Source organism: Crocodylus siamensis, chromosome 5 (genome assembly GCF_052110815.1).
Source record: "Crocodylus siamensis isolate JL-2025a chromosome 5, ASM5211081v1, whole genome shotgun sequence".
NCBI classification, from domain to species: domain Eukaryota; kingdom Metazoa; phylum Chordata; order Crocodylia; family Crocodylidae; genus Crocodylus; species Crocodylus siamensis.
In genome coordinates this window covers 165,537,402-165,561,647 of record NC_143399.1, presented here as the reverse complement: position 1 = coordinate 165,561,647, position 24,246 = coordinate 165,537,402, and the positions used below count along the sequence as shown (strand labels likewise).

The window sequence follows — 24,246 nt, the reverse complement described above, 5'->3', positions numbered from 1 at the left end:
AGGCACCTTTTAGTTTCAAATGATAAAAGCTTGAGTTTTCACTAGCAAAGAAGGATTTTGTTCAAAATATTACCACATATATTACAACAGAGCATTCATTTAAGAACAGGATTGTAATGGGAAATATATTCTTGATGATGATTACCTTAGATCCTGGATGTCCAATTCCAGGGGCTCCAGGAGGACCATAAGGACCTGGAGGGCCTGGCTCTCCCTAAAACAAAACAAACCTAGTAAGAAACACTTACAGGCTCATGGTACTTTGATAATAAGTGGAGAACAACAAAATGGTGAAGGGGCTGGAGCACATGATTTCTGAGGAAAGGCTGAGGGAACTGGGTTTATTTAGTTTGGAGAAGGGAAGAGTGAAGGGGGATTTGATAGCAGCCTTTAATTACCTGAAGAGTGGTTCCACAGAGGATGGACCTAGATTGTTCTCAGTGGTGGCAGGTAATAGAATAAGGAGCAATGGTATCAAGTTGCAGCAAGGGAACTTTAAGTTATATATTAGGAAAAACTCACTACGACAGTAAAGCACTAGGACAAGTTACCCAGACAGATTGTGGAATCTCTATTTATGGTGGTTTTTAAGACCCTGTTAGACAAAGCCTTAGCTGGGATGATATAGTTGGAGATGGTCTTGCTTTAAGCAAGGAGTTGAACTAGATGACCTCCTGAGGTTTCTTCTAACCCTGATTTTCTATGATTTGATGATATTTACCACAGTATGTGGCAAACAGGCATTTGCTTCCACAAAGCATTTCTGATCTAAAAATGTAAGTTCAGAATGTATAGCTGGGGTGATACTGATCTAGTGAAATGACTGGGATTTCATCATTAGACACAATGACCTCACAAGAAAGACAGAGTGATCTCCTGGGATCTCTTCCAGCTCTACTTTTTTTGTGATTCTGTCATTCAGTGGGGCCAGGATTTCACCACAATGAATAATCCCAAGAATGAGCAGTGACATTCTGGATGCGTCCAGACAAGTGCACACGTGCAATTTGTGGTGCTGCAGACCTATGTTCAGTGTCACAAACCACACATTCTGCACAAACAGGCATTCACTGCACTGCTAATTGACAGCATAGTGGGGTTGTTTGAAACCAGGAGATCCTGGTATCAAAAAGCCTGCAGCAGAAAAAGCAGGGTGGCGTAGATGGCAGTAGCATGCACTGCCCAAAACCAGAGCCTGACCTGCTGGAGACACACTCTGGCTTCCAGCCAGGCTCTGTAAACTTGGCTTCCAGCCAGGCTCTGTAAACTCAAACGTTTCTTGAAAGAGTCCAGCCTAGGTGCCTGCACCACTTCTGGAGGCAGTCTATTCCAGGCCTTAGGGGCTCGGACAGTAAAGAAGTTTTTCCTTTTGTCCAGCCTAAAATGGTCATGGAGGAGTTTATGACCATTGGTCCTTGTTATCCCTTGGGACGCTCTGGTGAACAGACATTCCCCCAGATCCTGATGCACACCCCTTATGTACTAACAGGCAGCCACTAGGTCACCCCGAGCCTGGGATTTCCAGGCTGAAAAGTCCCATGGCTTTCAGCCCCTCATCTCTTGCCCTCTGATCATGCACATGGCTCTCCTCTGACCCTCTCAAGTTTCTTGGCATCCTTCTTGAATTGTAGAGCCCAGAATTGGATGCAATACTCCAGCTGTGGCCTCACCAAGGCTGAGTACAGAGGGAGGATGACATCCTGAGATTTACTTGAGAAGCATCTATGAATGCAAGCCAGAGTTTTGTTTGCTTTACCACCTACAACATCACATTGAAGGCTCATGTTCATTCTGTGGTCAGTCATGACCCCCAAGTCTCTTTCAGCTGTGGTGCTAGTGAGCGTAACACTGCCAAGCCTATAAGTATGCTGCGGGGGGGTGGGGTTTCGCCCCCAAAGTGGAGTACCTTGCATCTTTTGTATTGAACGTCATCAGGTTTATATCCACCCACTTACAAAACTTATCCACGTCAGCCTGGATCACCAGCCTATGCTCAGATGTGGACTCTATGCCCCAAAGTTTAGTGTCATCGGCGAACTTGACCAGTGTGCTTCTGACACCAATGTCCACATCATTGATAAAGATGTTACAGAGAACCGGTCCAAGGACAGAGTCTTGGGGGACACCACTGGTCACAGAGCACCATAATGATTTGCTTCCATTGACTACTGCTCTCTGGGTTCGACCTCGGAGCCAATTTCCCAGCCATCAGAGTGTGAAGTAGCCAAGGCCACATTTGGCCAATTTTTCCATGAGGAGATCATGAGACACCAAATCAAAGGCTTTTTTAAAGTCCAAATATATGATTTCAATCTCCCTTATCCAGGTGATATGTCACCTGGTCCTGGAAGGAGATGAGATTGGTCAGGCAAGACCTACCTATGACAAGACCATCCAGCAGCTTATCACGGTCTCTTTGATAATTTTCTTCAGAATCTTACCAGGGATTGAGGTCAAGCTGATTGGCCTGTAATTCCTGGGATCTACTTTCTGCTTTTCTTGAAGATAAGCAGGGCAGTCCCTTTGAGCTGATGAAAGACCCATTAAGCAGGTCTTTTCCTGGGTGTCGGTTATCAGTTGTTTCGTTTGGTTCAGCAGGGGTCTGTAACAGGAGGCCTTCCTGGGGCAGCCTTCCCAGTGGCCCACCCACCTGTTTCTGGGCTAACCACCCACCTTCTTGCCCACCACACCTTGTTGGTAATTATTTAATTGATCTTAATAAAGTGGGAGGCTGCCCATTTCCTTCCTCGATGCCAGGTGGCACTATCTGTAGCTCTGTTCCTCCCCTACACTGCAGCCCAAGCCCCGCAGATGGCATCCAGATATTCTCACAATGACCAGCCCCATGCTAGGCCCCAGGATCCTACTGTTTGAACCCCTCTACGATCCCTCTATTCTGGCAGCCTAATCTGCCTTCATCCTGGGCAGCATATCTCCCTGAACTGCTTCCCCTTCCAGATGTGGTCCCCCCGGGACCTTTGGCTCACTAGCCCTGGACCACCTCCAGGCCACTCAGAACCCCAAGCTGTCAGCTTTTGGGCATTTCTCATGGTGGGCCCCTGGCCTTTTGACCCTTCCGATCCTGGCCCCAGAATTGACCAGTCAGGGGATGTCCAGAGAGATGCGAGTCTATGGCCCCGCTCTCTCACTGGAGTCCACCTTCTAGAGCCCGCAAAGGCGTAACCCACCCGGTTGTGGGGGCTTAGGGATTAAGGGGGGCTCCCAGGGGAGCTCCCAGGAAATACCAGGCCAGTTACCACCCTGATGAAAGGTGGGTTAGGGTGCCAAGAAGTGCACTGATTGATTATTAATTTATCATTTACATTACCAATCAATTAATTGAAATATAATGCAGCAATTAATCTTTTCATTTTAACAAGAATAAAACCCAAATGTACTTTCATAATATTACTAGAAATCTCTTACAACTGAGATCTGCCAAACCAAATGAAACTCTTTTTGAAGTAGAATGTAGTGCATTCAAAAGCTTGTGTAAGTCTATCCTAGCTATGCAGTTGGTGCAATAGAAGATATCACCTACAAAATCCTTGCCTCTCTTCTATTTCCTGAATCATCATTGCTACAACGTCCTTCCATTTCTACTACAATACTCTTCAATTTTCCTACAACAAACATAGTTCTGAAAATTTCTCTATTTTAAAAACTTAGAGGAAATAGCAATTAGTGAATTGATGAATCAGGAACAATTTTGTAAAGAGATAAAGAATTAGTCACAATTTAGTCACATATTTTCAATAGACCTTATTTTTTAAATGTAGCAAGCCAAATGCAGGCATAATGGGACAGGGTGAAACACTACGAAAACTTCTCAACAAAAATGTGATCAGTGATTGAAAATGGCATAAGTTAAGCCTTCCAGGATCCAGAAATATTCCTATTGATTTAAACAATGACTGTTGGAGTGCAAATTTAACGTATCTTACAAAACCACAGCTAAACTAACTTTATGATCTACACTATGACACTTGCTGACAGTTACCATATGTCAATGCAAAGCAGATATCACAATTTTTCAGTTTTCATGCATTATGAAATACACATTTTTCTGAACTTTTTTTAGTAAGCCCATGGAAAGAGGGCATGTATACATGTTCATTTACATCTATGTGAGACAGGAGTCAATCCCAGCTCCGTCTCCCTTTAAACTTGCCTGCCACAACTTAGATAGAAAGAAAAAGAGAGGGATTCAGTGATGGTATCACAGCAAGGAATTACTAATGTCACCCAGGTAGTAAACTCTCACAGAATAACCTTTATTTGTATTATGGGAGTCTGTATTGTAATAATATCCTCACTAATTACCTCATTAGTGGGGGCATTCTGAGCTGCCGATACGGACTCTCGGCACCGGATGCCTGAGGGATACTTTGTAATTACTAGAGTCTCTTGGGTTAAAAAGTCTTATGAGCAGAGTACGTTCTCCACTTCTTTTCATAGCTCATGCTGGGAGCTGCCTCACTGCTCCCTCACCGATTGAATTGCTGATTTGGTGCCTTTGTGGTCTCGATGACCTGGCGACTCTGTCTAGCTCCTACTGCCCAAGCCCTGTCCCAGAGCCTCTTTCTCGCTGGCTCCCAGGGTTCCTGGCAATGCAGCTTCCCAGAGTCCTGCAGTCTTTCCCTGCACTCACCAGAGTGATTGTGGTTCTGCTCATCTCCAGCCTCCAGAGGCTGAAAAAGAGCAGGGGAATGAGCAGGGGGCTGGAGACCAGCAGGGGGGGCCAAGGGAAGAGGCAGTGAAGAGGAAAGGGCAGGGACCCTGCAGGCAGTGTAGTCCGTGTGCTCTGGGGGGGTGGTGGGACTCTGCCCTGTGAGGGGCAGGGGACCATTGGCAATGCGTAGGGCGTGCACGTGGGTGTACGTGCACCCCCTGAGTGTAGCGGTGCACCCCCTCAGAAAAGGCATCACCAACACTATTGGTGATGCCTGTGAGTGGTCGCCACTTGCCTCCCCCTTGCCCCACCCCCAGAGGCATCTGTGGGCAATCAGCGATCACCACTGGCCACTGCTGTCACTGTCAGCAATATCTGCGGGTGGTCGCCATTCGCCACCCCTCCTCCCGCTGCCAACAGCACCGGCAGCATCTGCAGGAGTTCCCTGCTTACCACTGCCTCCATGCTCCTGCCACTGCCAGCACCGCCATTCCCCTCCAGTCGCCAGAGGCACACAGCATTCATGCAGGGGACCCACCCCTCCTAAGCAGCCCCCACACCCACAGTTCCCCCACGCCTACCCACACAGTGACTCACATCCCCCCACATCCCTCCCACCCCACTTCCCACCTCCTCCTGCAAACCACACATCCCCCCATCACACACCCATCATGTGATAAGGAAATCCAAAGCAAACATTAAAGCATATAGGTATTTAGGATTTATTTTATTATGATGCTAGAGACACTGGTAGACTTCCAAATGTCTTTAACATTGTAAATATAGCAATAAAACATTGCCCATCTGATCAATCCCCCTTTCTCTCTTTTGTTCTAATTGTGTAAGAATGTGGATTTTGGGGTATTTTAAAAAGTAAATTTGGGATGCTGCTTCAGCAGTCTAGCTGACACAAGGGGCTAGTGTCCCCAGATTCCAATTGGCTGGGCCCCAGAAGCTTCTGAGGGCAAGTAACCCTGAGCTGCTGACTACGGCAGGTTTTTATACTGCTGGGGATGGCACAGGTACTGACCCCAGGCTCTAGCTACCTCTGGCTGTGGAGCCAGGAGGAGCCAGGCAGGGTTATTTTGCCCCAAGTGGCACAATTTGCTCCACAACAAAGTGCATGTCCGAGCACGTGCATGGAGGCAAAAAGCCCTGGCTCAAATTTGCACTGCTTCTATTTGAGCTGCTGCAAGTGCACGTGCTTGCATGCATAGACATGCCCTTTGAGTTTACAATTTTACTTTTCGGTATGCGCAATGCTGCCACATCTTTTCAAAGACTAATTAATAACCTGTTACAAGGATGTGAGCAGTTTGCCCTGGCTTACATCTATGACATCGCCATCTTCAGTCATGACTTTGAATCACACATGATTCATCTGACCACTGTGTTATGTAGGATCAAGCAAGCTGGTCTTACCGTGAAAGTCAAAAGGTTCCAGTTGGCACTATTTGAAGTGGTATATTTGGGACATCGTGTGGGTGGAGGTCAGCTTTCTTCCTTGTGGGACAAGATCGAGGCTATTAGAACTGGCCACCCCCACAAACCAAGAAGCAAGTCAGAGCCTTCCTTGGCCTGACTGGATATTACAGGCGGTTTTTCCTTGAATTTGGAGTGATGGCAGCTCCCCTACATGAGCTGACCAAGAAGGGCACCCCTGATCCGGTGGTCTGGAAGCAGGGGTGTCAGGAAGCATTTGACACCCTAAAGGCTGCCCTTATCAAACAACCAATTCTGAAGGCACCGGTCCATGATAAACCCTTTTACATAGCCACTGATGCCTCTGACTCAGGACTAGAAGCTGTACTTTTAAAAGAGCACAAAGAGACATAATAACCTGTGGTTCACTTAAGCTGGAAGTTAATCCCTCAGGAGCAGAACCCATCATCTATTGAGAAGAGGAGTTTGGCAATTGTCTGGGCGCTGGACAAGCTGAGGCCCTATCTGTGGAAGCATCAGTTCATCGTCCTCTCAGACCATGCCCCACTTCAGTGGCTGCAGATAACGCAAAACACCAATGCCAAGCTTCAACGATGGGCCTGGCAGCTTCAGGAGTTCAACTTCACCACTGAACACATCAAGGGAAGCCAGAATGTGATAGCAGATGCCCAGTCATGAAAGGACTCTAGGTAGTGGGTCAGATAGACTAAGGCCCACCTGAAAGAGCTCTGGTGTGTGAGCTCCCCAATGTGTTTCCATGTCCTATGTGTAGTATTATTATAGCCAGTCTTATGTATTATGTAATCTCTCTTTAGGCATGAAAGGTGACTCTTCCAAATGAAATACACTCGTACCCACGGCTCTGTGAAGCCATGTGCCCAAGCTTTTAAAGGAGCAGGGAAAGTGTGGCAGAATGTCACCTCTGTTTCTCCCCAAAATTTCTGTTACATGACAATTTGGTTAACATGGTCACTGCAAAGGACAAACTCCTCTGCCCCCTCTCTCAGGTGACCCTGGGTTGTAACCTGTGCTGGATACATTCCTGAGGGAGGGGGGAAACCTGTTCCCTCTGCCTACATGACTGGCATCACATACCTGGCTGAGGGGCTTATGATCCCTATTTCTAGGCAATGTCAACCTGACTGGGAGGGGGCTAGAGACCCTGCCAGTCTACCTGGCAACCAGTGATGCATTTCAAATTGGTTGGCTGGCAACCAACAGGTGCTGGCCTCCATTGGACCAGGTAAATGAAGTCATAAAATCTATAAAAGTTAAGGACTGTCCAGGAGGAGGGGCAGTAGCCATGATGCAAAAACTCAGAGAAAGAAGCTGGACCATCTGAAACTTGCTCTCTCTCTTGAAACTCATGATCAATGAACTGCCTACCTCCAGAGGGAATCTGCCCCTGCCCTGGGTGATACTCATGAGTAAGCTACCTGAGATCTAACTAGATATATAGCTTTCAGTAACTCAGATGTTTGATCAAAAGCTACCCAGCCACCCTGTTTGCATTATGGGATTTCTCTGATATTGCTCTACTCTGTACCCTATTCCAAACCTACTCATTGTAACCAATAAAGTTCTCCTTTGTACCTAGCATGGGAGACTTATTGAGAGAGGGCCTAAATTATGCCTTGGGGTCCCCTTGGTTCAGCTGACTAAGGGGCTGACTTGGTTCAGCTGACTATTTGTTCTTCAGACTGAAGGAAGCACCCCAAGTTCTTGAAGTGAGTCAAGTACCTTCAACGGCTACTAGGCCTGTGTTTCCCAGGGGCCACAGAGCCAAGATTAGTCTAGCCTCTGGGTGGTGGTGGCATTACCCCCAGGCTAGTGGGTGTGCTCTGGGAAGGGGTTTGGCCAGACATGAGGCACCCCCAGGGGGGCTCTTGGATTCTGGAAGGTGGTCGGGCACAGTGAGGTGGGTGACTCAGCGCAGAAGCACGCCCTATTGGCCCACCACAGGTTCCATCCCTGCTGTATCCCAGGGCATGGACCATAGTGTCAGTCCAGTCCTGTAGCAGCAGCACTGGCTCCCCACCCCTGCTGCAACAGGGCCAGGCTGGAACAGCAGTGCTGGCTCCATACCGCTCCTACAGAACAGACTGGAGCCATGCTCCATGCCCTAGTCTGCAGCAGGGATGGAGGCTGCCAGCATGAAGCAAAGGGAAGGGAAGGGGATGCTGAGGGACAGGCAGGGAGGGAGATACTTTGGGAGGGAGGAGGTGGGAGGAGGGGCAGTGGGGACCTGACGTTGTGGGTGGCAGAAGCAGTGTGGAAAGGGGAGGAAGGGGGAAGAAGGGAAGGGGGAACTGGGACAGCCTGAGGTTGTGGGGACGGGGGGCATGCACAATGGAGAGTAAGTTGGGGGAGTAGGTGGCAGCCACCTGCCTCTTTCACTTCCTCCCGCACCACCTCCATGCTGCCTTCCCCATTACTGCCCCCCACACCTGCCCTACCACATGTCCCTGCACTGTCTACCCCCTCAGCTGCTCCATTAGTGCTCCCCTTATCACCTCTCCCCTCACCACCTGAAGTAGCCAGGGTGGGGGGAGGGGATGAATTTTAAATAATTCTCTATAATAATTAGATTCCATACATGGACAATTCTAATAAATTTATAAAATTTCTATGTGTAGAATGTAATTATTGGGGGGGTTGTCTTACATTCAGGGTCATCTTGTAGTCAAGTAAATATTGTACTAGACTTTTTAAAAGTAACTCCTAAGTAGCCTATTCCTAGACAGTATTATTTGACTTTCATTCACATCGTCATTTTCATGGAGACTTTGGGGCAGATTCTGCTGGTGTTTTATCCAGTTTAATTAAAATTAATACTATTTGTACCAGTGTAACTCAGATTAGAACTTAATTGTTTCCCTTCCACTGATATCTTTTTCTCAGGCCTGTTTTAAAACAATTTAAAAATAAATATTTCATTGCCTTAGAATCAGTTTTTCCTGGCTGCCAGCTTTACTTCAAAGGTTGCTTGGTACTAATGGAAGTTTGTGTTTTAATATCCATTCATCAAAAATAAATTCCATTAAACATTTCCCATCAGCAAGAAATGCTAGGAAAGCCAAGAATAATAAAACCATGGTTAATACTTATCTGCTTTCTATTATCTTGGAAAAAGAGTCTACTATAAGTACAGTTATCCCTTAAGCAAAGCAGAAAGCTGAAAATCTGTTGGCTGTTTTCATTTGGATAAGAAATTGGAAATGAGTTGAATAATTTTGGTAAGATTGGTTTATTTACAGAAAGAGAAATTAAACTGAGTATAATGTTTTCAAATATCCCTTAAGAAACTAAGGCACCAGAGGTTTAGTTCTCCCCAAATTGAAGTGGTGGGGTTTTAATTGTGTCGATTAAAAATTCATCATTTCAATTTAGGGACTTCCATCACTGTAATGGAATAGTGACTGCCCCATTTTTTTCCTGGAGCCTGCCTGCCTCTCTGGCAGCCAGGAGCCAAGCTGCCAGCAGGCCCTGAGCTGCAGGGGGCCCCAGTCCTTGTCTCCATGGTTGCAGCACCCCCTAAGCAGCACCCTCTCACTAGTAGCCCACCCTGGCAGTTCCATGGGGTGCTGCTGCTGCAGAGGGAAGCATCGGTCATCCCCACAGATCAAGGTCTGCACAACCTGATGGCAGCTCATGTGGGTAGGCTCTGCTGAAAAAAAGAAAAAAGTGATGAGGGGCCTGATCCTTTTTCTTTTTTTCTCCTGGAGCCTGCCTGCATCTTCCGTGGCCAGGGGACAAGCTGCTAGAGGGTCAAGTAGTCCCAGAGCTGTGGGAGACCCCAGTGCTTCCCTTCACAGTGCTGGTGCCCCCCAGGACCACCTGAGGTGGGGTGCCACCAGGTGGGTGCCACCCAAGGGATGCTGCCACCATGGAGGGAAGCACCAGCACCTCCCACAGCTTAGGGGCCACTTGGCCCACCAGCAGCTCACTCCCCAGCCACAGGAGACATGGGCAGGCTCCACTAGGGGAAAAAAAAGTGAGCCCCTCACTCCTTGCCCTCTTGGGCTGCTAGCTGTGCAGGTGCTTCCCCAGCTTGGAGGCAGAACCGGCTAGATCCAGTGATGCATGGGGTGCTGGAATCCCAGGCATACTTAGAGAAGCTTGGGCTTCGTGGCTTCCAGCACCCCATGCACCGTCCTCGCCACCTTCCTGCTGCCTGAGACCACCCAGGAATGAGCTGACTTGCCCCTGGGACAGTATGAGACGATGGCAGGAGGGTGGCTGGGTGTGCTGGCAGCCAGAGAAGGCAGCAGAAACAGTGCACAGGGCACTGGAAGCCAGCCAAGCCTGAGCTTCCTGGGGCATGCCTGGGCTTCCAGAGCCACGTGCATCATCCCTGCCAGCTATCTACAAATGTATGGCCCTTGTACACGTGATGAATATCGCTGTTATTTGTTATGTAGCAAACTAAAATACATTGGATGTGTTTTATTTTGCTACATAAAAAAGTCAGTTAAGTCAAAATATGCCACTGAAGGTGTACACTATTATGAAATTTAATCACAATATGCCACCGAAAGGGTACACTGTTACACAATTAAATTGCTAAAAAGGGAGATTAAGCTGCTAAATGGGTCGATTTTGTTACATGTACAAGGGCCCTTCATCACATGACAAGGGCCCTAAATTCTCTTATAGAAGTGACTTGATCGCTTAGGGAGAGGTCCAGTTGGTTAGTTTGGTGCCTAAGCATGATTTGGGTGGAATTTGAGACCTGAAGTTCCAAAGAGCAACCCAGATGGGTCCTACAACACAAATATTAGTGGCCACCTAAGTTCAGGTGGTTCCTTAATGTTAGATTTCAAGAATTCCTTGTTTGCCCTGACTCAGTGTCTAACCTCTGCCTAAACTATGTTGCAATCCAGATTGCTGCTGGTGAGGTAAATAAATCTCTAGAAATATTCAAACCATTAAGTTTGCCTTGAAGTCATTGAACGCAGCTCAAAAATTATTAGATCACTCCCCTAGTAATGGGCAGGGATCCTCGTTTTCTGTTTCCCATGGAAAAACATGGATTCCCTGTTTTTATCAGAGAAAACATGGATTTCCCCTTTTAGCAGAGAAATCCACAGATTCTCCACTTTTGCAAAGAGCTTTTGCAGGCTAACACAGTTCCAGTCTGCAAAAGCTGTTTGCAGAAAGGGCAGGAAATCCCTGGCCCTGCCCTGAATGGGAGGGAGAGGGGGAAGGGTGGGGCCTTATCCTCTGAGTCAGCCAAGGCTGGGCTCAGGCTCGCCCTTCACCCCTGGGACCTGGAGGTAAGTGGGGCTTGGGGGTTGTGGGGCAGGGCTGTGGGGAAGAATCTGGCTGGGGGCTGAGGGGGCAGGGGACGCCACCAGCCACAAGTGGCACACCACAGTGCCTCCCTGCCCCACACCTCAGTCTGGTCCCAGAAGCAGGGCCGGGGGTGAAGGCAGGGGTGCCCCTCTATGTGTCACATGTGAGCTGGCTGGCCAGGGGGCCACCACCACCTCACACTGCCACTTCTGATTGTCTGCAGAGCCATGCCCATGGATGGGGGGGCTTATGCACAGCAGCCACCTTCGTGCAGGCATGGCTCCACAGCACAGCTGTGGTGGCTGCCATGTGTAAGCCCTACCCTGGCACCCAGTCAGCACACAGCTACCACAGCCACCACCCCATACTGGTGTGAAGCCATGCAGCCATGCGGGGCACAAGCTTCGGTGTAGTGGCAGCTGTTGTGTGCGAGCGCCTCCCCCCCCCCCCACTGCACCCTGCCGGGCAGGCGGCACATATGTGGCTTGCACACAGCAGCCGCTGCCACTACCGTGCCCTATGCTGCTTGCCTGCAAAGCCATGAAGCTGGTCACAGGATGGCAATATGGGGTGCAGTGGCAGAGTTGTGGTGGCAGCCACCATGTGCGAGCCCCCTGTCAGGCTGACCAATGTGTGTGCAGCTTGCAGAGGGGCACCCCTGCCCTCACCCCCAGCCCTGCTCCTGGGAACAGGCATAGGGGCATGCTTCCCCCTTCTTGATCTGGCCCCCCTTTTCCCCCGCCCTGCCCCATCCCCACACACACACTTACCTTCTGGAGTGGATGACAGTGTCTGTGTGTGCATGTGTATCTGCATGTCTGTGGCTGTGTGGGGAGGGCTGTTCTGGGGATGTGAGGGGCATCGGGAGGCCTGAGGGAGGGTGTGGGGGGGAGTGAGGGGCACCAGCAGCATAGGGGATGGCTGTGGGGGGCCTTTAATTTTAATCATGGCTTTGGGGTTTTTAATCAGAGAAAACCAGGATCTCTGGTAATGGGAAACTGAGTCCTTAGATTCTCCTAAGCTTACTGAGATCCAAATCCACAAGACCCACTTCCCAAGAGAGTTCCCTTCCTGCCAGGCTAAAGAACAATCTGGGTGGGACACCTTGATCCCTTCCTCTTGAAGGTTGCCCACCGGGCAGTCTAGAATGTAAAGGTCACAAGGCTAGAAGGAGAACAAACAAGGGAGCGCTGAACTTTGTAACTGGATGATCACACCATTTCTAAAGAGTTCCAGGCCCAGCTCTCAGGACTGTCTAATGCCAAATGGATATTCTTTGGTTAAAAAACATCAAAAACCAAAATCAAAATAAGAAAGCAGAGACCAGAACCTGTCCTGCAAATGGTGTGCCACATCACCCCAACAAGCAGCTAACCTCTAAAGAGGGAGTAGGTATTGTGGATACCAAATGAATGGGACTCTTTGATGTGCAGCCTAAGTTTGGTGCCTGTACTTCTAAAGAGGTAGAAGTTCAGACTTTCTCCTGTTCTTAGAATTGCTTAGGTTCTTTTGAGAAGCCTACTTCTTCCCATTTTCTGTAGAGTATCTATCTGTCTATTTGGATCATTTTTCAGATGTGCCTACATTTCTCTATAAACTGCATAAGGCAGGATAGATGCAAACCTTAGAGGGATCTACCTAAATTGTGGTGAAACAAAGGAATTTTTACAGCCTGCTTGTGGCTCACGGAGCCAATTTCGCAGTTTTATCGTGACAGGCCCCTCCCCCCCACTTGCTACTGATTGGCCAGGGGGCCTCCAGAAGCCCCACCCCTCACCACTGATTGGTTGACCACTCATTTTCAGACTGCAGCATTGCTGCAGCATTGCATCTGGCTTCTTAAAAGATGGCACTGTAACTCTTTTGCTTTTCTGACTGGCACTTCCACTGAGTCTATGTCACTATCTCAGTCTCTCACTAGCTCTCTCTGAAACCATGTGCTCCATGGCTTTCTTTGTATTTCAGTAAGCTTTCTTTTTTTTCCAGGCGATTCCATGCAAAATCTTGGGAAATGCCATTTTGTGCGGTGATCATGGAAACTGCCATTTGTTGTGGTTTCCTTGGAAATCCTGAAACCACAATTAAAGTAGGTCCCTGCTTATAGACTAACTGAATCAGAAATTCATATGCTTTGGTGAGTTACAACATAAGTATATCTACATAAGCTGTATAGGGTTCCTATGTGCCTAAACCCAGTCAAATAGGATTGCCTTCCTGTGACAGGACACCTTAATTTTAAGTTTTCTACCTCAGTGTAGTATAGGCCGTGTATGCTGTGGTAGAGGAAGATGAGACTGAGCATGCCTCAGCCACCTGAATCCACTATTGTACTCTAGACACAGAAGTTGACAAGCAAAGACATGCTGGGCATGTCCCCAGTAGCTACTCTCAGGCCTGCTGCAAACTGAGGGCTCTAGAGCAGGTGATGAAGATGAAAGCAGTGTAATCTCATCGGTGAATTTGTGGGTCAGGAGTGCATCAGTGGCCTCAGGTTATGGGTGAGGTGTGTTTAGCCCTGTCCTTACTGCAACTGGCCACTGCAGTGGTATACACAAGACCTAAGATGAATTCAAATCTTCAGTTCCCTGTTGTGTAGAGAACAGTCTAAAGGCAGTGTTTCTGGTTGTCTTAGATGCTGTTCTACAACCAGAGATTGCTGGGGCAAAGGAACATCCCAGCCGTATTGCTTTGCCAGCTGGGAAAAGAGTAGCACTGGAGCCACTAATATGGTTCAGATCCCCCCACAAAGCTTCCCCCATAGAACATCCTTCTGGTTTGGCTGCTAGCTTAAGCAGAGAAAGAAAGAATGATCTATTAATAAGGGTTTTAGTCTAGGACTCGAGAAAACTACGTGTTGTTCCCTGTTCCACCAAAGTTTTCCTACACAATCTGTGGTAAGTCACTTAATCACTCTGAATTTCACCTTTACATGCCTAAATGTACTTGTGTAGTCACATAACTGCAATTTTTAGTTTTTGATGTTTCTACTGTACACCTGTGAAATTTTAAATAATAGTATTTCCTTTCTACATAAGTATTTGGTGATGGAAAAGGACATTTAAAATGTTGGAGGTACTTAGATAACTACAATACCACAGGGCCATACAAATAGTCAAATAATCTAATCCATACAAAAGAAATGCATTTAACTGATAAAAAAAGTAGGGCAATAATCAACTATTTTGAGACACTTTTGTGAAATATTTTTCTAAAGTAGAAGTTGCTCTCACAGGCAAGCATGCTGAATATTCATTATTAAAATATTCACCAAATAATTACTCTTGGCCTATAATTTGTTTGCAAATAGTAAGGAGTAATAGTCTTAAATTGCTGCTGGGGAAATTTGGGTCAGATATTGTGAAGGATTTTCTCATGGGAGTGGTTAAGTGTTGGAACACATTACCTAGAGAGGCCATGGAAGCTCCATCCTTGCAACTTTTTAAGAGCAGGTTAAACAAATACTTGTCTAGGGTGGTTTAGAAAGAGACAGTCCTGCTTTGGGCAGGGGGTTGAACTAGATGACCTCCTGGGGTCCCTTCTAGCCCCCCCTCTCCATTTGCCCTTGTAGCCTGTGAGCAGTAACACAGGTTAGCAGTGGTTTCCATTGGTGGCATGGCCAGCCCATAGGGGCAGCAGCTGTTATTTTTTGCTCGTCCTTTCCCTCCTCAAGTTTGCACCCAGAACCACTTAGGAAAACTGAACTACTTGCATAACAAGAGGACGGACCAGAAAAGGCCTGCACATCTAAGAAAATCTATTAGTGACTTTTGTTTTTAATTATTGCAATATTTGCCCTATGCTAGTTTCCTTGAAATGACAAAAAAGCCATTCCAGAATGGCTGAAAAATTACAGTATGCACTAGTTTGATTTGCTGACATTGCCAAAAAGCATATTAGTGTTACTGTGGTGAGCCCTTTATGAAAACCGGTACTGGACAAAGATTGACTCACCTCTTAGTTGAGATACAAATCTAGCTCTGTGTTGTTCTTGGAAAGAGTCTTATAGTTTTGTCTTCCAAATAAACACTCTGTTCTACATTCACATTCAGTAATTTATAATCGAGTTTTTCAAACATTATAATTGTGTGGAATGTTTCCTAAACCACAGCATTCAAGTACACTCATATATCATAGTTAGATGTGCATGTGTACATGCTTATATACATGTGTGCATGATGGCTGTAGTGAATGTAGATGGGAGTCCCATTAAATTTAAGTAATTTCAGAAGTTGTTCATTGTTTCTGTGTAAAACACAGCATTTTTTCCTCAAGTGACTTTTACCCATCTTTGAAGCAGCTGTTAATCCCAGTATGCATTGACATGGGAATTTTTTTTCCTATTCGAGAGGAAACTAAGAGTATATGGAGTATTATGGAAACTCCATTCTGCCAAATGGTTGTTTGCTGATGTTGGCTCTAGTTTCACAGCTGACACCCCACAAAAAGGCCAACCAGACCACATGCAACAAGTTGAAAACTTTAAATCCCTTAACCCAAAAATAACTGTTGTGTTGAAGAATGTTGTTTTAATATACCAGCACATTCTTTTATATTTCATTCTGCATTTGCAAATAGCCATGGTGTTTCCTTTATCAGGATTATGATACTTTAGGTAGTGTACAATTTATCAAAATAATTCAGTCGTGAGCACTAAATCTTTGTGCAGGTGTAAACAAAATTCCACTTCCCAAAGAAATCTTTTTACAATTCTTATCTCTATTTTGTCTATCCGTTTTAAGTTTCTGTTCTTTCTGTAGTTGAGGTTTTCCTTTCCTTTTGTTAAAATGAAGTCAGATAGCGGGAATGAAAATCCTGTTTGATCTGGATTTACTAATATTGAGGGTTATAATTCCATAATGTTAGTCCTGGAACAGTCCTAACAAAATTAGAGGCATTTTTTTCTTATTCCTTTTTGTGAGCAGAACTAGGAACTCTGTTCACTAAATTCATCATATTGCTAATATCAACTATTTCTTTATTTTTAAGAATACTAAAATGTGTATGTGCTACAAGGGAAAGACTTTGCCTCATTGGACATCAAAGTTATATTTACTGTAAATCTTCCCTTTTTCCTTACCCTGTAGAATATATACTCTGATATATAGGATCCTAGTTTTAGTTTACCCCTTTATAAGGAAGGTGGATTTTAGAATCTCCTGGGAGACTTTGAATTTGCACAACTGAAGTAACAGCAATCCTTAGCAGCTCATTGCAAAGGAATTTTTCTGAGGTACAATTTTCATAGCATAATTTTTTTAATACATATTCGTGAGCAAACTTACTTACCATTGATTCCATTTGCAGCCTTATTTATTTCCTAGAGAAATCTGTATTTACTATAATTAATAAATCTTTAATCTTAATCCAAAATGCTCCTAAATCTACAGAATTTACCAGAAGGGCCTAGAATTAGAAGTCAGGGGAACAATTTGGTTAACTAAGCAAGCTTTTTAAAATCAGTTTCCATGAGCATACCATGGTTGTCTGTTTATCTGCAGCAGCTGAACTACTGAACACAATTTTTAACCTAGATAAGCTCTGAAATAGTCACAATAAGGACTCTTGATTCATAATTTGCTATTAATGCCCAATAATTGGTTGGGAACATACACATGAAACAATTACTGTGGAAAAGCTGATTTGCTTTAAATCCTTATAACATTCCCGTTCCCCCCGCCCCCACCTGTGGACCCCATCACAAGGAAGGAAGGAAGTTAAAAAAGGAAAGCAGCCTTTAAGAAGGTCACTGCAGACTAGGAGGCGCTGCTCTTGTGGGAGTATAAGGTAAGGACCCCCAGCAGTAAGAGGTAGAAGTACTAAGCAGCAAAGGAGAGCAGAACACTTGCAGCAAAAGGCCTGGCCCAGGATGCATACCGTGCACAGGCTTTGGGATAGGCTGGATAAGAACCTGATTAAGGCTAACTAGGGTGTGTCTACATGTGCCTTTCATGTGCCTAAACTTAATGCGCCTTTGTTTAAGGTGCATCAAGGCACTTTAGGCGTGTGTCTACACATAGACACACTAATATGTATTAAGGCACATTAAATTTAGGCTTGCATAGCTAAGTTGCATTAGCCCACATGTAGCCATGCTAATGCGCATTAATGCAGTGTGTGTCCATTGACACTCACCATGTTAAAGTGCATTCAGCATCTACACATGAGCTAATGTGACTTAGCTAATTGTGCCTAAATTTGGTACTCACTTTAAGCAGTATCAAATTTAGGCAGGTTTAACCTAAAATCACCACTTTTAAAGCACATTAAGGACACACACCTTTAATGCACCTTAAAAATGGTGACTTTAGGCTAATCCTGCTTACAAGGGCCACGTGTAGAGAAGCCCATAAGCTAAAAGCAAGGCTGTTCCAACATGAACTTACTAGAAGGACTATAAAATGGCATAAGGAAAGGCCAGTGCTGGGAAGGGTCCAGCAGAGACTGCAAAACAAATACGAAGAATGTTGTAAGGGGCGGTTTGTCGGTTAAGAGGTCATAGGCTGCCCATAAAAGCACCTATAGGAGGTCTGGTTGCAACAGAAGATGCTGCATCTTTGCAAGCAAGGCTCACTCCTCTCCAATGACCTGCTCACTGGATTAACACCATGTCAGGGAAGTTGAGAGAGAGAGAGTCCTGGTTTGAGTAGGGACCATGAAGACTGCACTGCATCCAAAAAGTGCAGTCTTCCTGGTCCCTACTCAACACCCCCAAACTTAACTTGGTACAATTTGTCTTCTTTCCATACCATAAATCAGGTCTTAACTGGTTGGTATTGATGTGTGCAGGAGATAGCACATTCCCTGTTCACACTACATTTAGCTTAATTTGGAGTTCAAGCTCACTAGAATTTTATCTTCCTCTTCCACATTGTGTCCCTGTAACCTGACCTATTAATAAACAAAATTGTCAGCAATGGTGTTTTGTGTTCTGTGCCACATGTATTAATGCTGGTTAATGAGCCTTAGCTTTCCCAAATGAGAGTTCAGTCACTAGTTCAGCTAAATAACCAAAAGCTTTTGCATGGAAACTGAAGGGCTATATTGGAATCAGCACTGGGAACAGATTGATTTTTTTTTCTTTTGAATCATTGGAGAGGGTCACTAAAATAACTGATGATTTCAGTTCCTGACACTTGACTGTACTAAGTATCTGTAAAATGAATTTTAAAAGAGTAGCTGAATAATCCTTCTGTAAGGATGAAAGAAGTTTCAGAGACTGTTATGCATCTGAGTATCATAAAACTCAAGTGAAAAAGGCCCTAACTAGATGCATATGTATTTATTAATCTGTGAACAACCATTCACTATCTGATAAAAAACATTTTTTTAAAAATCTCTCAAACTGTGGTAAAATGACAAATATAGCTGTGGTTTAGAGTAATTAAAACAAATTGTGTATACATGCACATACACATGTGTATAATCTTTGTCTGTCCTTAGTTTAACTAGGTGGTAAACAACAAGGTTATTTAGGTATATGGAAAGCCAACATTTGTCCAGCAGAATCTTTATTTATGGAATGATGTTGTATGACCCAGGAAGAACCCTATTCTTATATCAGATCTCAAGTCGACTTTCTTGGAGTTGAGAGGGGTTTTTTAATTATTATTAGAATTGTAGAAAATTAGGCATGGATGACTGCTACCGCCTTAGTCGGGGGGGCATGTGCCCCCCGCAGTGACCAGTCAGTGACTGGGACAGGGGAGTCCCCCTATGGCCAATCACACCAACTGGGGCAGGGGTCCTCTACAACCAATCTCACTGACAGGGAAGGAGTATCCCCCTGCAGCAAAACTTACCAGGTCTTGAGCAGCCATGCTGCTCCTGAAAGCGGCCACAGCTTACATCTGGTGCTCACACTCCCTGACCAGCATTCCTACCTGCCACTCTGCCCATCGCCTGAGTGGGGAGCGCGGCCTGACAGGAGGTGCACCAGCACTCTCAGGAGGTGCATATGCACCCCGTGCACTCCCTACTCGTCACCACTGAAATTAGAGTTGGAAGGGACCTCAAGAAGTCATCTAGTCCAGCCTCCAAGTTGAATCAACATGAGGCAATAAATATTAATCCCAGAATGCCTTTTTTTTCAACTGGGTAAAAAAAAATGTCGAAGTTGAATTTTTGTCCACAACTGAATGCTGACAATCTTCACTTCTGCAATTAAGTGAAGTGAATTGAAGTGAATGCTGAGAATCTTCACTTCTGCAATGCTGACAGTCTTCACTGCTGCAATTTGATACGTACACATATACAAATGTGTATGTTGTACGTGCGTGCACCCAAAATGAGGGGGGGGAAAGCACAAATGGTTCAGTACACTCACTTGCACTGTCAGTGTGAAATTAGAGATAGAAACCAGGCCTTTTATCATTTCCAATGCTGAAATCAAGCTAAGTGAAGGCATGGTATTTTGCTACATGCATGAATAGTTTCTTTCAAACCCATCAGCCTATTTTTTTCCTACTGAAATAATCAACTGAAGGCCTCCTAAATAAAGATGGACAAACAAGGAACAAGAAAAAGCACTTGTCAAGAAGATGAAAAATGTAATTGAGGCCAACATTCCAAAATCATTTCTATGATAAATATTTTCCACACAACTGTTCTGTGCATCTGCAGAAGAACATGTTGCCTCAGAAACAAAACACAAATGTTTCACAGCATACACCCAATCTCATGTAATATAGAAGCGCCCTTACATTCATTACCTATAAACTTGCAGTAACATGTGCATTATGCTGGTGTTAACATTCATTCCTATATTTTCAAATAGATGCACAAGGATTTAGCTGTGCAACATTCATTACTAATCATCAACATCATATGGGTAAAACATACACATTTGCATAAAACTATATGCCAACGATTTCTGGGGAAAAAAATCTAACTACATTATAAATTTGGTCTAGTTAATTCTATTGAACTATCTTAATAGCTCAAAAATTAAATCCATATAATTTTATACTTTATGTTGAGTTCTTGCATTACAAGAGCTGCTATTTTATAACAATTTTAAATAGGAATAACCCATATTTATACAAACAAATGTTTCAAATTATTTTGAATATTTAAACATAATATGATTCTATTTTAAAAATTACTTTTGTAGCCAACTTCCTGAATGACTAGAGGAGCAAAAGAGACTTATCTGTGATAAACAGATGTACTAGCTTGACGACTCTGTTATCTGGTATGTTACTATTGCAGAATGCTGCTATCAAGAAATGCATCCAACAGAAAATGCAAGCCCTGTTCTAGGATTGTGCTCTCTCTGTATAAGATATGCATGCATAGCTATAGCTTACCTTATTTCCTGGAATACCTTTTGTGCCTGGCTCACCAGGAGGTCCTCCAATTCCCTTTACCAAAGTAAAAGCACAGGTTTAGTTTTCTTCAGATAAAGCTTCATTTTTGAGTGTTGCTTGGACAAAATATAGTAAAAAGCAGCCTATTGCTAAGCTGTTTGGAGCAAGGACTGTTTCTCTGTTATACGGTCAGTGAGAGGTATGGACGTATTATCATAATCCAAATGACAGTTAACCATGCTCTTGTAAAAAAGAATATTTTACTGTTGCTTGTAAACTGAATGTGGCAATTCCTGTTCCTCTTTCTCCTATTTCTCACCCTTTGATACTTTCAAACTACCCCTAATACATAGAATTTGCTTTCCAAGAAAGTTCACCAAGGTACGAGGCCTTGGCGACTCTGCAGGAGATGGAAAGGGAGGAGGAAACCCTTGGGCAGGAGGAAATGCCACATTCTTCACATTCCAAACAGATCAAGAGATCCGAGAGGACCCAGAAGAGGAGGAGACGCGTGCTCGTTATAGGCGATTCCATCCTGAGAGGTATGGAAGGGCCCATTTGTCGCCAGGACCCTTCAGCACGAGAGGTCTACTGCCTGCCTGGAGCTAAGATTCAGGATGTGACAGAGGTAATCCAGGCCAGGATCAAGCCCACCGATTACTACCCCATGGTCCTTGTCCATGTGGGTACTAATGATGCGGCCAGGAGAACCCCCGATCACCTGATGGCGGACTACCAGGCTCTCGGCAGCGTGCTGAGGGAATTTGGTGCACAGGTGGTATTCTCTTCCATCCTACCAGTGAACGGACGTGGAAGACGGCATGAGAACTGCATCCGAGAGACCAACTGGCGGCTTCGGCAGTGGTGTCTCGGGGCAGGCTTCGGCTTCCTGGACAATGACCCACACATTACAACGAGGGACATGCTCAGCTGGGATGGGCTTCACCTGTCCCCCAAAGGTAAGCGTGTGTTTTCTTCCAGGTTGGCGGATCTCCTCCGGCGGGCTTTAAACTAGGCTCGTCGGGGGGAGGGGAAGATGAGGGTGGGGGAGGCTGTGGACCACCAAACCAGGTGGCACCCACAAGGACAGCCCAGCCTGAAGAAAGAGAGCTTTGGGAACATGAAAGGCAGGGGGTGGACAGCAATACGGCACAGGTAAGGAACGGGAAGGTTAGAGACAAAAAGCCCTTTAGGACTTGGAGCGAGGGGGTAGCAAAAGCACCAGTCACAGGGCTCAAGTGCCTATATACTAATGCTAGGAGCATGGGGAACAAGCAGGATGAACTAGCGCTCCTGGTTGCACTAAACGACTACGACTTAGTGGGGCTGACGGAAACCTGGTGGGATCCATCCCACGACTGGGCGGTACATATTGAGGGCTATAGATTGTACAGAAAGGACAGAGTGGGGAAAAGGGGGGGAGGGGTTGCGCTCTATGTTAAGGAGCAATATACATCAACCCTCATCAAGACAGAATCAAAGGATGAGGAAGTAGAAGGACTGTGGGTTAGGCTACATGGGGGGCAAGGAGAAAAGGATTTGGTGGTAGGGGTCTGCTACAGACCCCCACATCAAGGGGAAGAAATAGATTTGGGGCTCCTGAGGCAACTCTCAGAGACCATAAAAGCTAAAGAGGCGGTGGTCATGGGGGACCTAAACTACCCGGACATCTGCTGGGAGACACAGACAGCAAAGTCCCACCGCTCACGCAGGTTTCTAACCTGTGTACAGGACCTCCACCTGACGCAGGAGGTACATGGTCCCACTAGGGGGAATGCCTTACTGGATCTGGTATTGGCAACGGGGGATGACATAGTAGGGGACCTACAGATCGGTAGCCATCTGGGGGACAGTGATCACCTAAAAGTACAATTCAACATAAGGCGTCGAGTGGGTAAGGTAACCAGTAGGGTGAACGTGCTGGACTTTAGGAAAGCTGATTTCAGCAAACTCAGGCGATTAGTGAAGGATGCACTGCAGAGTAGTAGTTTTGAAACGATGGGAGCCCAAGAAGGGTGGCTGTGCCTTAAGGAAGCTATCCTTCTCGCACAAAGCGAGACGATCCCCGTGCGAGGTAAAAGAGGGAAAGGGGCCAGGAGGCTTCCCTGGCTGACCAGAGAAATCCTGGGCAGACTAAGGGCCAAAAGGGGAGCACATAAAAAGTGGAAACAGGGAGAGATCACCAAAGAGGAATATACCTCTTCTGCTCGTGCTTGTAGGGAGGCAGTTAGACAGGCCAAAGCTACCATGGAGCTGAGGATGGCAACCCAAGTAAAAGACAATAAGAAATTGTTTTTTAGATATATAGGGAGTAAAAAGAAGGCCCAGGGAGGAATAGGACCCCTGCTAAATGGGCAGAAACAATTGGTGACGGACAGAGGGGACAAGGCTGAACTCCTCAACGAGTTCTTCGCCTCAGTGTTCCTAAGTGAGAGGCATGACAAGTCTCTCACTGGGAGTGTAGGGAGGCAGCAGCAAGGCACCAGACTTCCATGCGTGGACCCTGAGGTGGTGCAGGGTCACTTGGAGGAACTGGATGCCTTTAAGTCGGCAGGCCCGGATGAGCTCCATCCGAGGGTACTGAAGGCACTGGCCGACATCATTGCAGAGCCACTGGCGGGAATATTTGAACGCTCGTGGCGCACGGGTCAAGTCCCGGAGGACTGGAAAAGGGCCAATGTGGTTCCCATTTTCAAGAAGGGGAGGAAGGAGGACCTGGGTAACTATAGGCCAGTCAGTCTCACCTCCATCCTTGGCAAAATCTTTGAGAAAATTATCAAGGCTCACATTTGTGAGAGCCCGGCAGGACAAATTATGCTGAGGGGAAACCAGCACGGGTTCGTGGCAGGTAGATCGTGCCTGACCAATCTAGTCTCTTTTTATGACCAGGTCACAAAACGCCTCGACGCAGGAGGAGGGGTGGATGTCGTATACTTGGACTTCAGGAAGGCCTTTGACACGGTATCCCACCCCATACTGGTGAACAAGTTAAGGGGCTGTGACTTGGATGACTGCACAGTCCGGTGGGTGGAGAATTGGCTGGAGGGTCGCACCCAGAGAGTTGTGGTGGATGGGTCGGTTTCGACCTGGAAGAGTGTGGGCAGTGGGGTCCCGCAGGGCTCGGTGCTTGGACCGATACTCTTTAATGTCTTCATCAGCGACTTGGACGAGGGGGTGAAATGTACTCTGTCCAAGTTTGCAGATGACACTAAGCTATGGGGCGAAGTGGACACGCCGGAGGGCAGGGAACAGCTGCAAGCAGACCTGGACAGGTTAGACAAGTGGGCAGAAAACAACAGAATGCAGTTCAACAAGGAGAAATGCAAAGTGCTGCATCTAGGGAGGAAAAATGTCCAGCACACCTACAGCCTAGGAAATGACCTGCTGGGTGGCACGGAAGTGGAAAGGGATCTTGGAGTCCTAGTAGACTCCAAGATGAACATGAGTCGGCAGTGTGACGAAACCATCAGAAAAGCCAATGGCACTTTATCGTGCATCAGCAGATGCATGACAAATAGGTCCAAGGAGGTG

The 24,246-nt window shown here is 46.0% G+C and overlaps 2 protein-coding genes across 2 annotated transcripts in view; one reads left to right on the top strand and one right to left on the bottom strand.

The window, feature by feature from the left end:
- The window catches only part of COL28A1 (collagen type XXVIII alpha 1 chain), a 150,599-nt gene that overhangs the window by 94,252 nt on the left and 32,101 nt on the right, over positions 1–24,246 (bottom strand). The window contains exons 11-12 of the mRNA XM_090046961.1: positions 20,716–20,769; positions 146–214 (exon numbers count right to left, since the gene is read on the bottom strand). Coding sequence (XP_089903087.1) covers positions 146–214; positions 20,716–20,769 — 123 coding nt within the window. The remainder of the gene's footprint in view (positions 1–145; positions 215–20,715; positions 20,770–24,246) is intronic.
- On the top strand, positions 20,811–23,739 carry LOC149864859 (uncharacterized). Its single transcript, XM_090049601.1, has 2 exons — positions 20,811–21,674; positions 23,605–23,739. The coding sequence occupies exons 1-2, from the start codon at positions 21,125–21,127 to the stop codon at positions 23,670–23,672; spliced, it is 618 nt and encodes a 205-aa protein (XP_089905727.1). The 5' UTR covers positions 20,811–21,124; the 3' UTR covers positions 23,673–23,739.